General features: G+C 44.0%; 1 protein-coding gene across 2 annotated transcripts in view; it reads right to left on the reverse strand.

Annotated features, from left to right (window-relative positions):
- LOC116389180 (serine/threonine-protein phosphatase 2A 55 kDa regulatory subunit B beta isoform) overlaps positions 1–17,388 on the reverse strand; it is a 38,719-nt gene that overhangs the window by 12,402 nt on the left and 8,929 nt on the right. The window contains exon 1 of one of the 2 annotated variants that reach the window (XM_031857656.1): positions 5,157–17,331. The exons of the other annotated variant lie outside the window; for it this stretch is intronic. Within the exon in view, the coding sequence (XP_031713516.1) occupies positions 5,157–5,226 (70 nt within the window). The 5' untranslated portion in view covers positions 5,227–17,331. Of the gene's footprint in view, positions 1–5,156; positions 17,332–17,388 lie in introns of those variants that run through there. 2 annotated transcript variants of the gene reach the window in all.

Raw genomic sequence — 17,388 nt, forward strand, 5'->3', positions numbered from 1 at the left:
GTGTGTGTGTGTGTGTGTGTGTGTGTGTGTGTGTGTGTGTGTGTGTGCAACTGTGTATACGACTGAAATAACACAGGCTCCTATCTGTTTCTGTCCACCGATCTGACCCTCAATAACTCCCCTTCGGCATGCAATATAGAATCGAGATTCAAACCCGTTGGATGGAAACATAGATATGCATTGATTCTGGAATGAAAAGCGTGCACGAGGAGCCAGAAACGCAGGGCGGGGAGCAGGGATATTGAATGTATTTATAGACGCCCGTGCATGCAACATCTATCACGCATAACAGAGAGGGCCACTAAAAGAAAAGAGGGGGGAAGTCTGGGGAGGTAAGTAGGTCGATAAAAGATCGTACAGTGTGTCTCATCAGTACAGACTACAGCAAAGACCAAAATAGGAGCACCCTGGCTAACCTCTAGACAACATGGAATCCTGTCAGGGCTGGAAAAAAAACAAATAAACAAACCGAGGGCTTGATCCTGTGGCATTGGAGGGTTGTGTAAGACAGTCACACTCAAAATGGTGTGACTGCATGGAAAGCTAGTTGCGTCAGTGGTGTGCAATAATTCCAGGTTAAGGGAGGGACGTGAGCAACATGGTGTCGTGTAAATGCTTTGTTAGCGGTAGACGTGGAGAGGAGAGGAGAGGATTACAGCACTTGTGCTGAGCTGCCTGCGTCAAAGGATCAGGCCGGGGGATAATTCAGGTCCGTTCTCGCACTCTCTTTCACTCGCCGCTCTTGTCCCTCCAATATGAATCAATCTGCACTTTGTCTTTTTTTCAGAACCATGAACACACACGTATAACAAATTCGATTCACCATTTCGAATAGGCGACTGGTAACGGCTTCTTTCACACCACAAACAACGTATATCAATCGAAATTTTGAATAAACCCTGTTACCTACTGGTCCGGTGCCCGGCCATATGATTAAGGGTTTATTAGGCTTTAATAGCTGCACACAAAGCAACAGAGCACAATGCAGCTCTCTTCATCTGAAGAGCATGACTCTTTGTAAGATCTGGAGTGAACAAGCTAATTAACCTGATTTCTCCAGGATCAGCCCCTTGAGAATGAGATAGAATGTGTGTGTGTGTGTGTGTGTGTGTATATATATATATATAGTCTTTCCTTTGTGTGTGCACGTGTGTGCTTGCTTTTCTGTATCCCCACACTCCAGGGAGTTGAGCATGAAATGGGCGAGACGTGTTACTGCTTCAATTCTCACACTTCATTAACACGTCGGCGTGGCACACATCTGACTACGGACACGGGACAGGGCGAAACGAGAAGAAGTGGGGGAAAGCGGTGAACTCGGCGATCGATTCCTGCATGCGCTTACATGAATACCAAGCGAGATCGTTTGAAATGCTTGTTATTTGGTATTCTCTTAGAAATTGAAGATGCAGGAGGGGGATGGTGGGGAAGTGGGGGTGCATAGAATTATAATACCAAAACAAAAACTGTCTCTTCCCTCTCTATCTGTCTGCGTTGCTTTGGTGTGATCCCTTTCATCTTCCTGTTGTCAAGGCTGGAGGGAATCAAACATTAGATGGCTGCTGAACAGTGACCTTATCACCTAAGCATGAAAGGGTCCGAGTGACGCTGCTTCCTCGACAAGACACAGGAATTAGCTAGCAAAACATAGTCCAGAAAGGTCAAACAGTGCTTTACCCTCCAGGCTAGCACTGCGCCGAATGACTCACGTACAGTACATCTCTCATAGTTGAGAAATAGGATATTTTTTTGTAATCGTCCTACAGTAGCAACACCGCGGGTATTCTTGAACAAATTCTCATTAAATTTTCATCGAGCTGCAGACTTAATAAGAAGCTAATCAGGGGGATGAAAGCAGCTGCTGAATAAGGAGTGTGACTCGCCCCAACTTCACAGCTTGCCATTAAGCACCCGCCCGCCCCCCCCTGCCCCCACACAAACCCCCATACACACACAAGGACATTATCTTTCTTGCGCTATGTGCCGAGGCGGGGTTCGGGCGTTTTGAGTGTTTCGCAGTGAATAATGGATGGGACCTGGGGGTATGCTGGGCTAAATCTTTTTATGCCGGGGTCCTAAAGTGTGGCCCCAGGCCGTTTGCCTTGGCACAGGCAACCGTAGGCGGTGCTCTGCTCTCATCAGCAGCTGCAGTAAAGGCTGTGCGCTCTATGTTGCGGGACTGCATCAGTATTCGGCGGGTCTAGAGGGGTCACATCACACACAAGCTTGTACTCGCATCAGACAAACACATAAACAGTCAGGGAAAATGAGAGAAACGAGGGGGAAGGGGGAGAGAAGGTGGAAGGGATTACATGTCCTACCAATAGATCTTTAGGTCATTGTTCCGGTAGCTAAATTGTAAAGGACCAGAAATCAATACCAAAGCAGACATTAGGTTAGGGCGCTGCCTCACAGCGAGGAAGCCATTTACATTTCTACACCCCAAGTGGTGTTGTGCTATGTGACAATTTCATCCATTAAAGGAACATCCAAGGTGCAGATTATGAAAATGAGCTGAAACTCATGTAGCAGCGTAACAGTCCATTGACTTAACACACACTGATATACACAGCTGCAGTGATACACACACCATTCATTTTATCACCATTAACAACGTGTCATCTGCAGGCTGCTGGCGAATGCAAATCAGACTGTAATGCCATTTTCTTTCATCTAGACAACAACGATGAATCTGGAAATTTTTTGCATTAAGGTTGAGAAGACTTTTTAAAAATTATTTCCAACTATGGAGGACCAGCACAGCTTTCCTCACAGTGTGCGCACATACACATCAACTCAATGTAGCCGCCCACAGACCCACTGAGGCGTGGGATTGGTGCAAACCAAAGGTCAGCGCGAGTGACATCATTAAAATGTGACATCATTAAAGTGTCCTGCTGCTGTGGGCAAGCACGGCCTGAGGGAAATCCCATACCAGCCCGCCGTCACTGGGACCTGTGTATGTATGTGAGACTGTGTGTTTGTGTGTGGTCTGAACGGACCGGGCCTGATGGAGCATGTGCACTTTGGTGAATTTATGAGGACCCAGACACTGGGATGTATGATCTTTGGCTTCAGACTGACTTCATTTTAGGAGACAGGGATGCGAGCGTGTGAATGGGCACGCACACACACACACACACACACACACACACACACACACACACACACACACACACACACTCATTCATGGTATATGAGGTGTGACGGTCAGTCGTAAATTACAGCAATAAAAAATAACAAAAGTAGACGTTCCTTGTTTGAAAAGCACAGATGGGTCGCAGACCAGACAGTCCTCTGCTTTTAGGGGACACATTTTACACCCTGGGCAACTCTCAGACACTTTCTCCTGCTCACATGAATGGAAGAGTGAAGCAGAGAGACAGGAAGAAGCTGGAAGAGGAAGATCCCCTCCTGTTTTTCATCTCAGCGCCCACATCAAACAAAGCTATCCATCACACCCAAACCTACCCCCCACTTCACTTCTTCTCGCTCTGAACCGGTGACAGTGTGTTTAGCAGTGACAGGGAATCATCTGTAAGAGCAGGAGCGGAGCAAATGATGATGCTCTCCCATATTTAAATTAAGAGGGAAAAAAACACTGAGGACAGCAGCAGGATGTGAGAACAAGACACTGTCTTCTGAGCTTCGACTTTGTCTCTCCCCTGACCTGCAGTGGCATCAGTAACCTGAGCCCCCCCCCCCGCAGCCATTCTGTATACCCTCCACACCCCTCTATTTAATCTATTCTATCAAAATACTTAGATAATTTGTGAAGACGTGCTATTTGGTTGTTTAATTAGGGGCTGCTCCTTCATATTTTAAACAGAAATATGTTTCTGTTTTGTCAGATTTTCAAACCTTATGGTTGGGTGCTGAAATGAAAGAATAGATGGCTGCCCCAGTGCTGCATAGACTATTATTTAAAATGATTAAAACTGTGCTTTAAACTGATCAATAAAGACCACTAAATGGAAAGAAAACAGACATCAACATATACACGACAGAAGTTGATTGAAATCTTGTATTAATCTGGCAAAATAAGTATTGGTGTGTCATTTAGAGGCAATGTACCACGTACCACATGCCAGTATGTTTGGCCTGTGTAAAGCAAGCCCGTTTTTCACTCAGTTGAATTTATTACCAGCATTTCTAATCAGCACATCAGTTAACATTTAGAACCAATCTGCATAATTAAATAAAGTTATTGTAATCAGTGAATGGGGACCCAAATATAATTGATGTATGACAGTGTTATGTTGGTAAATATTGGTTTTATGTTGACCAGTGATCTAAGCAGCTTGTGGGGCAGAGGTGGAGCTGATTGGTGGAACTGACATAAGGGAACTATTTTGCATCAATTAGTTAACAGGCTCATCAAGGGGCTGATGTGTGGTCAATGAAGAGGAAATACACACGTACATTTTAGAGCTGTGGTGGTGCAGAAAAAAAAGCTATTTTTCAAAGCTCCAGTTATAAGCATGTAAAAAAAAAAGTGTGTGAGAGAGAGAGAGAGAGAGAGAATTTACTGTACTGCTTCTTGAAATTAGGACACCTTCTCTTTCTAATTATTTCAACAAGTGAACACAGATTGAGGAAAACACGTTTCTTTCATCAATATTGCATCATTTTGAACTGATCACATACTACATAGCCCGCAGATGCCGAAGTACAGGAGGCTTTATTCCATTGCTGCTCATAGTCCACACAGATTAAAGCCCTGATTCCCCTCGGTCAGGATGGTCATCCCAAAATAGCAGGCGTGACGAGAAGCCACCTCATCATCTCCTGCTATTGACACCACACGCTATGTTACAAGCTCCATGTTGATGACCCATGACCGAAATATTCCTTTAATACCCTGATAGCAGATTACATTGTATCTGAGGTGATTAAATGCGCATTTACGCACATTATGGGCCAAACAGCGTCGCTATAACGCCTAATATAATATATTTATTTTATTACCCAAAACATATAGGCCTACGTGATATTTGCCCAATAGTATTTTTTTTCTGATTCCTTTAATCTTCCTTTGCAGTGACTTATTTTTGCTGTGATATTAGCATCCTTCTAGCTGCAGCCTCGGGTTATTTTATGTGGCGGTAAAAGAGCTTAAAATGAGTCCCAACTCCCAACATCATCTGTTTAAATACCTTCGGTTGCATAGTTGTGGTCGCGAAGGAAGCTGTTGTTGATTTTCCGGGTGTCACTCTCCTCCTCCATTGATAAATCGGCTCGTTCGGGATCCTGAAAGCGGCAGACCTGATCCCATCCTGCCCGGTACCGTCAGCAGGCGGGCTGTCGGACCAGCGGGGGGCCTGTCATGGCTCCAGATCTCCGGTGTAATCAACACAGTCACGATCAAATACCTGTGATGGTGATGATGATGATGATGATGTACGGGCAGGTCCTGTGCACAACTCAGGGCGCATCCAACCGCCCACCGTCCGCGGCGCAGTGACAGTGCCGATTCCAGCAGTGGATTTAATACTCTAATAACGATAGCGCATTAGGTCCCCTGCTTCAGAGACATATCCATCTCCCCAAAATATTAAAACTATGCTGATTTTCACTACACAACATGGTCAAAGAGAAAAAAAGAAATGTCCTGATGGTGGCTGAACCCGCAGCAGCAGCGCACTTCGTAAATCTCTTGTGGAGGATTTGAGTTTAGGAAGGGTTTGCCCCCTCCCAGCGCCAGCGGGGCGGGCGGGATTATGCGTCAACAAGCTTGCTCCGATCACTTCACTATTTCCATGTCAGCCTCTCAGCTCCGCACATCGTCCCCAGAGTGTAGCACTGTTCGCCTTCTCCAGTATCCAAACACTGCAGGGTCTCCTCTCTCTCTCTCTCTCTTCCCCAGTCATTCATTCATCGGCGGTTGTGATCCCGGCAGCTCAGCTGACTCACAGTGCGCAGAGCAGAGAGCTGTACTGTAGTTACCCACTGTGCTGCTTCTGCTGCTGTGCTTCAGCGATTGAGGGCCCCTCCCATGCTGCCTGGCGGCTGGCTCTTTAAAAAGCACAAGCAGCAAATGTGACGCTCTCTCGAACCACAAACACAGAGGAAGAGTTCATGTTCTGCTCGCTCACAGCTTGATTACCACCTAAAAGGTTTGGTGCTTGTAAAGCCGACAGCTTCCTTCTGGTCTGGTAGCAGGTTGCCCCTTAAGCCCGGTAGATCACCATCCCTCCATCCTGCTGCAGAGGCATCCATACATCCTCGCAGCCAGCAGATTGAGCACTGGGCCCATACTTTCTATGTGCCTCCCAAAGAGCAGCCGCTAACGGGTAGAGAGAGGACATCAGAGGCTTTATAAGATGGGTTTTAGGAAGCGCATGATGTGGCACATTTCTGCCCCAACGCTTGAGATTGGGGCGTGAAGTTCGGATTCAGAGAAATCCGGGCAGAGAGGGACACAAAGGAGAGAGGCGAAGAGGATGAGTTGTGTAAGGGAGAAGCCTGGTGAGCAACAACGAGGGACAGAAACGAGGGCAGAAGAAAATGAGAAATCCCAGACGCTGATTAATTAGATTAGCAGGGCCGCCGTCTGCGCCTCTTACTGGAAAGATCTCATTTCCATGCTGAGTTTTATTAACAGCACACACAACAAGCCTTCTTCTGGTCAAGCCGTAAGCTTTGACGAGTGTGTGTATGTGTGTGTGTGTGTGTGTGTGTGTGTGTGTGTGCGTTGCATCTGTGTGGCTGTGCGCGCAGTGCATCCCTGCCCTTATCTACTCACTTTACCCTAAATCTCTCAGGGTCCACAAAGGGACAGGGTATCTCCCCTGCACGAGCCTCAACACACAGACACACACATACACACACACACACACACACACGCACACAGCAGCGGCAATAAAGAGATTGTGAAGCCCCCTCTCCTAAATGCATTAGCTCTCTAATCCATGGGACCATTTTCACATCCAATCCTCTGCTCCTGCACTAATGGGTATCTGGCTGTGAGGGCGGCAGGCTGCTCGTAGCTGAAAAACAGGGCCTTCCTACACATGCTATTTTACACCCCATCACCCCCCAACCTCCATCTCCATCGGAATACATTACAGTGCGGTATCCATGCAGTGGGATAATGAAGGTTGCTCGAGCGTCTGCGAGGGCCTGTGATTCACATGCTTCCATATTTACAGTCCTCTGCCCCCTTAATGAAATCTACAGGGAAACTCTGCCATCCTTGACCCTCTCAGATCTGACCGAGTGGTCAGTGGTGCTTCACATCTCTATCAATATTTAAACAGGCTTTACAAGGACAAAAGAAGCACAGAGCGTTCCTCTTCCGCAAAAGACTAAGTTTCAGCTGAGCAGCAAGACCGGATGAAATTTAAATGAAATCAGTGAAAACAATGGATCTAGTAGAATGAAGTCGCATGGATGAAAGGCTCAGATTCGTCAGATTTTGTTGGGAGGCGTGGGGGGAAATATGAGGCGGAGAGACAGAGAGATGAAGAGCCGGGGCGGCAGCTAAAGGCACCGAGATATTTGACTGTATAATGAGGGAATAAGTGGCAAATGCTGCTCGGAGCTAGAGCCTGGGATCAATCGCCGTCTCCCTCACTGCCTCTGTCCCATTCCCTGTGCATATATGCCAATCTCCTCTCCCCTTAACCCCTTCCACTTCTCTCCCCCCCTCTTTCCTGCCAAGTCCAAATGTGACCACCCTGGCTCATATACTGTACCTATGGAAAGCATCTCGGAGAAACAACCGTGACCGGAAAACCACTCACTCTCAAATCGATCCACGTGACCTTGCAAGTGAGTCGATACAGGCATAGTCTGAGATCCCTCACTCGAAATGCCTCAAGTTTCTGCAACCTATGGCTCATTTAATGCTCCCTTCCTCTTCCTCCTGCCACTTGTACTCCTCTACTACCTCACTTCTCTTGCTCATTACACCCCGTCTCTCACTCCGCTGGGTAGGAGACCAGTCACGGCGCGTCTACAGCCCAGCTGCTGAGTGTCGGGCTTGCAGTAAATGCTCGGGGGGCCACCGGAATTGGAGAGCGTGTCCTCAATTCTCCTCGATCGTATGGACAAAGTGGGTTACATTAGTCTCTAGCAGCCCAAACATAGGGACACGATCACATGGCAATGATATTTTAGTCATGCCCAATTGCTTTGCTTGATGTGTGGTAATTGCTTGACCTGGGGATGCCGTTGTGGGGCTACAGGCAGCAAAGACGCTGTCTGCATACCAAGCAGCATACACGCACACACATGTACACATGGGTATAGATATTTGACCACACAGCACATGTTGTACTCCACCTTCACTGCATTTCCATTATAGTTCGAGATTGCAGTCATTGGCTGTATTGACCGCGGGAAAATGTCTGGTTTAAATAGGTTAAAATATTGATTATTTTCCTCCAGTTAATCCAACAAATATGAGATAAAGATAAATCAATACAATATCTATTTAAGAGCCATATACTTAATCATATTTTGAGATGCATATGGTATAACTAATGGAACAGTTAAACAGTTAAATAATCACATTTGTTACGCAAATCAGACCCTGATATTTTATCAGATACCATTGAACACGAGAGATTCTACTAAATTTGCCCAAAAAGATATGTTTTGTAATGTTTTGATTTTCAATTGTTTTCCAGAAACAAATAGACCATAAACATATATGGTACGTCTTCTGTAGCATGTTTGACAGTGTCTATGGGTAGGACTAGGGGTATGTGGAAATGTAATCTTATATTATTAGCACTAAACAACAGAGTACATTAGTAGGTATTTGGTCATAAACTTTAAACAAGTCAGTATCCTCTGGGGACCAAGAATGTTTGTGCACAATCTCATGCCAATCCATTCAAAAGTGGTGGATCGACGAACCAACCAATATTGCCATTCATAGAGCTGCTTGCATGGCTAAATAATCCATACTGTCATAAATAAAGCATTCCCGCTATTTGTCTTCAGATTCAATCGAAAGCTGTCTTTAGCTCCCTTTATTTCCAGGTTTATTGTAAGTCACTAAATGTCTCAGTCTGGCAATGACATATATTACTATCTTCAGGACAGGTCAGGGTACTCATAAATGCCACAGTATGGCATGTGAGTTGTGTGATACTGTGCTGTGATATAATACGTTTTATGAAAAAGGTATTTCAACTCAATTTGAGTCCAGATTGTTGAAGCTAGTGACTTTTAAAAAGTCACTTTCTTCATCTTTGCTGGACAAGGACGGATGAAATCCCCATGTGAAATATCAACAGTAAAGCCTAATTAGTGGCTGAGCTGACTTAATATTACATCCCTCAGTGAGACAAGCTGGCTGAGCTACAAAAGTCATCATGGTTGTAATTTTCACTGCCTGACCACAGCTTTTAGATCTCCTCAGTTATTAAAAAAAATGGGGATCATTCAGCAGAATGAGATTCTCATTCCATTAGCCATGCAACCCACCCTGGCATTAAGAGGAGCTAAACACATGGGGGTAATAGGATTGCCCTGGCCGTCCATCTGTCAGGGGACTGAGCAGCAGCAAACCCCGGGGATGCAGCACCCTGGCCTGGATACACCTGCTTAGTCTGCCCTTTCTTTTGCACTCTCCTCTCTGGAGATATTAATTCAGTAATAAAACATAACCTCTGTGAGAGTAAAACACATCCATTGAAGTGTGTGAATGCCATACGGAGTAAGTAAAATGCTTAAGAAATACACACTCTGTGAGAGTTTATAACCTTCTGGCTTGAAATATTGTAAAATGCAGCTACTGTTCTGTTAATAGAGTACAGATGGAGATGCATGGCAGTGGCTGGTGAATGCGGAGCGCGGGGGTGGGGGAGGAACACAGAAGAGAGCGGAGGGGCCTGCGAGAGGGTAAGGAGAGAAAGATAAAAAGATGGCTGTATAGTTTTGGAAGGGGGCATTAAATCAAGCCTAGAGGCTGTCCCGAAATCAGCGGGCTTTACTCTTATTGTCATTCCGATTACATCAGGATGAGACTAATGCTCCATTGCTCGGAGACGTCAGACCAGCAGGATTGGATTTTCTGTTTCCCCCTGACTCTCCTTTCCCCTCCCCCAGCCTTCCCCCTCTCTCTACCTCCCTTGATAATTAATTAATTGAAAAGAATGCATGTACAATGATTAGCTCAGGACGGAGCATCTTGGATGAACATTAATCAACTGAAATGATTTTGTTTGCAGAAACACGGCTATTTTATTAGGCACTGACACACCTCGAGGGTATACCAACGACACATATGGATGTCTATATAAGCGGGCGCCCTATCACGAACCACACACACTTGCGATTGTTTCTGCTGTATTACAGTGTTAGCAATAAAGCGTCGGAAATATTAGCATAAAAGGTGAAGAAGCATGCACACATGGCGGATTTAGATTTGTTTTGTGAATATACAGTCTCATCTCGCTGAGAGGAAATGATGCCACTTAGCAGAAAAGCATTGCATTGTACCTCTCTGGTTGCTAGGAAACTGCAATTGAACTGGCATTGCAATGCAGCACAACAGCTGTCAACATAATTGGACAATTAAGATCTTAAAATGTCATTATTTTGGTCATATTCATCTCAATGAAGGTTCAAGCGCGTCCCGACACGTTTTCTACCAGTTGGGTTAATGGGCCGAACATGAGGAGCTCATGTTCGGAGTGAAGCTGGATTTCATTGGCGAAATGATCAGCGATGCATTAAGGGTAAGGATACTGAAATACAACAAAGCATGGTACCGTCCGTGCTGCTTGGAAAGCTTGGACGGACACTGTGTGTGTTGTGAAGTATGCCGTATTTGTCCTACAGCACTTTCCTCTCTGTGGACAGACGAAAGACCAGGAGGAAGAAAGTAGGTTAAGCAGGTTAGTGAGCGACTACAAAGCCACCTCCCCATACATGACCAGGGATCCGTGCACAGCTTATGTTCAGGACCGCGGACAGCTCTTCACAGAGCAGACGCTGAGGCAAACAGAAAATGGGTTAAAGGGAAAATCCACCCCAACAAATGTTACTAATAATTTACAATATAGCATAGCTCAGTCTTAACTGCTTCATAGACTGCAGAAAGATTGAATAAAATAATGGGAAAACTCTTATGATAACAGCACCCATAAGCATCCATAGCAGCTTTTACAGTCCATATCTATAAGCCCTACATTTAAATAAAACTAATTTAATTGTCTTATCTCAAACAAAAACTCATTTAATGTTTCTATCAGTGTCAGGAAGTGGACCAATTCCAAAAGTCACGTTATCAATTCAAACATGATGCTTGGTGAGACACGACATTGTCTTTATTTGTATATACTGTCAGAAATGATTGTAAAAGCACAGTGGAAATTTTAAGGATTTTTATTAATTTTCCCTTTAAATATTTCGTATTAGCTACATATTATATGACTCTAGACTGAATTAAAATGATAAAATCCATGGAGACTGCAGATTTTGTGCACTTGGAGCTAAATGCTAACGCCAACATGCTCACAATGAAATTATGACATGCTGATGTTTTTACAGATATCATGTCAGCATGCTAACATTTACTAATTAGCACACAAAGCACAGATGAGGCTGATGGACATGTCATTAGATTTGCAGGTATTTTGGTCATGAACCATGACCATGGCTTTCAAATGCAATTCAATACAAAATGTATATATTGAACAGTAAAATCATCTTGTCCTCCACCATCCATAGACTCTAGCTATATCCACAAGATAGATCTATTCAACGAGGGTTGATGGTGCTAATGAGAACAGCAGCAGTGTGGATCTGACCACACTTCTGAACATGTCCACTCCCTTTTCCTGCGTACAGCGTGCCAGAGGGAGTTCAGTCATGTTCCAACCGAACATGCTCTCTGGGCACCTCGGCTCAAGACAAACACACTTAAACACAAGCACACACAGCTTTATTACAATAGTCCTCACACGCACTCCGTCAACAACAAAGACAAACACTTGCAAGCGTGTCACACTTAAAGGCTGTAATCTCCAGGAAAATCCCATTTTGCAGAGCAGCTGCCAGCATGGATCACAGATAGACTGTTGGGTGGCAAGCTGTCCATCCACGCTATTCAACTAAACACACACACACACACACACACACATTTGAAGAAGAGCTTAAGGTGGGATCAGACTCTACCACTGTGATGATAAAATCATGCAACTTGTTTTAATAGGGACATGTCACTTAGCTCACCCAGACAGTTTCTCATTTGAACAGGGCTTCATTTTTATTGCTCAATGTATTGATCTGGCATGAGGGATATCTGTTGCAAAGTAGCCTCAGGGACTTGCCATTTCTGACATGTGTGAGGAGACTGCAAAAGTGATCTATCCACCTATGTGTTAATCGTGCTGTGAGATGATACACAGGTAATATGAAACACTGAAATAACATGCATTATAAAGTCTTAATGGGATCTAATCTCATACCATCTACATTATGAAATATACAGATGTGTAGTATAAAGTAAATCCCCTTTATGTATCTATGCGTTACATACACATAGATACATACACATAGAGTAAATGAAATTGAGCGTACTGACATGAACCTCCCTTCAGCTTTAAAAGTGATGATCTTAGAGCACCACCATCTGGCAAAATGGAATATTACATGTTTGAACCTGGGTAATATGATCAACGTTCTGTGTATGACGCATGAAAAACATGTGTTAACCTTGGCCAGGAGCTAGTTGTCAGCCGGTCAAACTTACAGAACTACTCACAAGCTGTCATGGTTCCTGACTTTGTTGGGATTAGATTAAAATCACATTTTAGGCATATTTGGAAAACTCCAGGGAATAAATCAATCAAATCAAAGGCAAGGCAACGTATAGAACTGCAAAAACACTGGGCTTTTGAGGCAGATGCCAGTGTGGATATGCAATAGTAAGAGCTTGGGAACCCTTGTTACACGTCTTTGCCCTCCTCTCTCTAAAACCTTAAAGGGCTACAACTGTACGTATCTGATTTATCTGAGATAAACAAATATCAGCTGTAATATTGTATCTGCTTTCTGGTTTTTGGTTGGACTCTCATGGAATGTCCCCAAAAATAAACCATTCTGTGTGTGTGTGTGTGTGTAAGGACAAGGCTCAGTTCACATTTCAATCAATGCATCAACAGTTTTTTCTGCATCCCAAGACAATCTTTAGCTATTATATCATACATGAAGGACCACCAGAGGAGGATGCGGAAGCTTTTTATTTATGTATGCGGGAACAAGCTGTGCATGTGTCCTGAGTGAGCATTGTAGATGTGCTCTCCCTGCATGTGATGTGACAGCATCAATATGGGGATCCATATTTTGTCCACCCCTGGCCTAAGACACCGAGCAGAACTAATTACACCGGCAACAACCTGCCAGATGACGGCCTGCAGTAATCTATGGGAAGTGGAGATGTGGGAGCAGACGTATGACGTCGTACACGTGGGCACAAGAGCGAGCAGATGAACACATGTACATTTCCGAGGGGAGTGGCGCTAAGGAGGCGCCCATCTCAGACGGACGAGGGCAGTGAAGCAGCCAGAAAAAAACGAGGAGCGAGTCGTGCTGGGAGTTGTGCTCTACAGACGCGCTTCAGTAATCATACAGTGAGCAAGCAGACAGAGGGGATGTTTCTTCATGAAACAGCCATTTCCATCTTGCCAAGCTTCTCCCTGGTGCAATTCCAGCTCCTGGAACCGCACCACGGCGCTTCACACCGAGAGCTTTTTCATCAGACAAATCACAAATTAACAACTTTTGTTTTTCTACCTGTTGCCTAGTCATCGTTATCCCTCCCTATCTGAATGTGAAATAGAACAATTAGACAGACTGAATTCTGATGTCACACACACACACACACACACCCACACACACAAAAATCTCACAGTGAATGGTTTAAGTTTGAGGTAAACAGTAAACAGCCCCTGTGCCAGGACAGCTTGGCCTAGCTGCACACCGTCAATACTAATGACATCAGGATACAAAGTATCACTATAGAAACCTGGAGGCTCTGGCCCTGACCCACACCTCTCTGTGCTACCGGAAGGCTTGGGGGGGTTCAAACTGGGGGGGAATAAAAAGAGAGTGAAGGTAAGAAAAATCTAAAAGAACGAGTGAAAGGTGAAAGGAAGGAAGTTGGGAATGAGAGTCAGAAAGATGAAGAGGGGGAAGAGAGGGGGGACCCAAAATGTCAGGGAGAGAAAGAGAGTGTGCGGGTGGGATGCGGGGTTCAGAAGCATTTCGCTGGTCGATGCTGGTTAGGAGCCAGAGCCGAGTGCTTCGTATGAAAACAGGCAGAGCACTGTGCCGCAGCCAAGCCTGAGATTCAACTCTGCCGGAAAAGAGCTCCTATCCCTCCCCAAATCTGCACTCTCATCTTCTCCCCTCCCCCTGCATCCATCACGCTCTCTATTATACCGCCTGACTGCCTCTCTTAGACTCAGCAACACTTTCAAACAGGCCAGATGGGCTCAATGAAATTCACCCAAATGTTTGCAGCCGTCTAAATCTCCGTAGTGACACTGCTCTCCTGAGCTGCTTTATTTGTGAGTACAGTTTTGCCAAAGGGTCTACTACAAAACCAGCTTTGCGCAACGCCGCTTTGAGCAGGCCTGGTATGAGGCAATGTGTAGGTCATTACAAACCATAGAAAAAAACCCATAATGCTTTTATGACAGATTGGCCTGGTCGAGCCAGGCCGTGTCCCTCAAAAACATCTCCTGTAAGTAATTTCCGAGCGTTAAATTGGCTGCTGGTGGGAAACCTAATTTAGGCTCAGTATTGTACTTTGTCACACACCAGGCCTCCAAACACATTTTATGCTATTGGGTCACAGAGCCATTTGGATCAATGGGAGCTAATCACTGAGAGCCAAGGTTGAGAACAAACTGAACAAAGCACTTTTTATGTAACAGAATGGGATCAAAGCTCTTCGTATCGCCTCCTTTTTTAGTTACAATGAGACTACCTCTGTTAGAGGTAATTTAATGCCAGGTTATTGTTGTACTGAGTAACCATATTTTATCAGCCTTCAGTATCCAATCATAATTTAGCTGCACAAAATCTGGCACTCTAAAATCACAATTATTTTTGTAACTTTTTGCACTCATTTTAATGGCTGTTGTTGGTGCTTAATGTTGATGGATAACTATCTTTATTTCAGATGATCTGGTTTATTATATGTCGAGGTTGGAGTGAATGACTTGTAGCTCTCTATGTATTTCAACAATTGAGCCCAGACTAAGATCACACATTGTTGATCCAAAGTATTTATTAGACTTATTAGATTTCATTTGTGATCGAAAGTGACAAAAATCTGCACTTTTTTTTTCTTTTGGAGTCCTTGGCTTCTGACTGAAATTAGCAAAAGGAGTCTCTGTCTCTGGAGCCTGCTTGTGAATATGTCGAGTACTGATCCCACAGAGTCTCATTCAGTCACGTCTGCATAATCCCACTGGAGAAGAGGGAGACGCTGTTGTTTACAATATCATTGGTGGGATTTAAAACCTGGTAAATTCCACTGAGACAAAGCTGGTCAACAGGGCTCCTTGCTAAATCAATTTGTTTAATTTAATTCAGTTGCTATATTTGCGAGCCACACACCTGGCTCGATGTTTTTTATCATCACAGCTTGTAAAATTCACGTGTGAATTGTGTACAAAATTAAACGTTGAGGCATGGGCCTGAATTCTAAACAATGAAGACCATGCCTTCAATTCTATGGAAATATGAACATTAAATTGGATATGTTTAGTATCCAATCAGTTATAAAGAAAGATTTTATTCCCTCATAAAATGAGTTGAATGGCTGCAGTACATACACCATGGTGGTGTTGTGAAGAGCAGGTCTGCAGGGGGAGCTGTCTGAGGAGGAGCATGAAGTGGGAGGAGCGCGGCTTGATCACAGCCTATATATACACAGGATTGAGTTCAGGTGTGAGACCTTTGCACTACCTGCAGCAGAACCAAACACTTGTTTGTCGGATTGAGAATGTGAGTTTCCTTGCTTTTATGCCTATTTGTGTTTGCGGTACCTTGATGCTTGAGTTATGTTAAGTCAGAATGATTGTACATTGTGTTAATTCTTGTCAGTTATAGGCTGGCAAGATATTTGCTCCCTATGTATTAAATGTAGAGTATGGTGATAATACATGTTCGTGTTTGGATAAAAAACAGTAGTGGAATCTTCTAGTGTCTCATTGTAGCTGACCGCACATCCATAGTGATAATCACAGTACAGTACCTGGTAATCAGATTACCCCTCCTACAGTCCTGATTGTGGAATATTCTACAAGTTGTATACCAACAGTAAAATGTTGCAGAAAAAACATAAAAAAAGAAATCTCTTCACCCACCCTAGTGGCTCTGTGAGGCTGTACAGTGGTGCTTTGATTTAAATACAACATGCTCAAAATGATAATGCTAACATGCCGTTTTTGTTTAATGTATGTTTGCTATGATCACCATCTTAGTTTAGCGTGTTAGCATGTCAACATTTGTTAATTAGCAGTACAGCTAAAGATGACTGTAGTCAGCTTTATAGGCATTTGGGCATAAACCAAAGTAGTGGACATAATGCAATTTCAATCAATGATGGATGGCATAGAGAAGTTGGGTAATAAACACATTTATTACAATTTATTCTGGTGGGAGCATGACTGTCTGTATTTTGTAGCAATACATCAAATAGTTGAGATATTTTAGTCTGGACCAGAGGAGTCTCTGTTTAAAGAATCTACATTGTCAAGTCACATATGATTGTTTGCATACTGTATAGCTGGAATATATCTGGATTAGAGTTTATGGTTAAAACAATTTCTTACAAAAAATAGTAGATAAAAATGGAAGCTTGGTAAACGATGTTGTGTAACATGTGGCGATATGAAACTGCATAGACACCACTTCCTGAATCTTAGTTTACCGTCTATTATACTGTTTTTGGCCTAGTTGATGACTCATAAGGTTCACACGGGGGAACTTCACCGGCTTCCTTTCCCGCATAAGAATACCGACTAAAAATAAGGTGAGGCTCGCAGTTTGAATCGGTAAAAATGTGCTGCAGGTAGATGCTGTTTATCACAAATTGTGGCTAAAACTAGAGACTCTCATCAATATAAAAAGACGAGACAGACAGAGACATGGTTTGCTGATTTATGACTCATGTGCCATCCATCCATTCAGAGTTGTTTTATACTGTGTGTATGTGTGTGTGTGCGCACACAGGGTTAAGGAGTGTCGGAGACAGACTGGTACTTCATGTGCTGCTGCTGCCTCTTACAGTAGCATTAGGCTACATTATTTATCCAGTGCCATTACTTGTGTGTGTGTGTGTGTGTGTGTGTGTGTGTGTGTGTGTGTGTGTGTGTGTGTGTGTGTGTGTGTGTGTGTGTGTGTGTGTGTGTG

This window comes from Anarrhichthys ocellatus, unplaced genomic scaffold (genome assembly GCF_004355925.1).
Source record: "Anarrhichthys ocellatus isolate YVR2014 unplaced genomic scaffold, GSC_Weel_1.0 scaffold19, whole genome shotgun sequence".
In the NCBI taxonomy this organism is placed as follows: Eukaryota; Metazoa; Chordata; class Actinopteri; order Perciformes; family Anarhichadidae; genus Anarrhichthys; species Anarrhichthys ocellatus.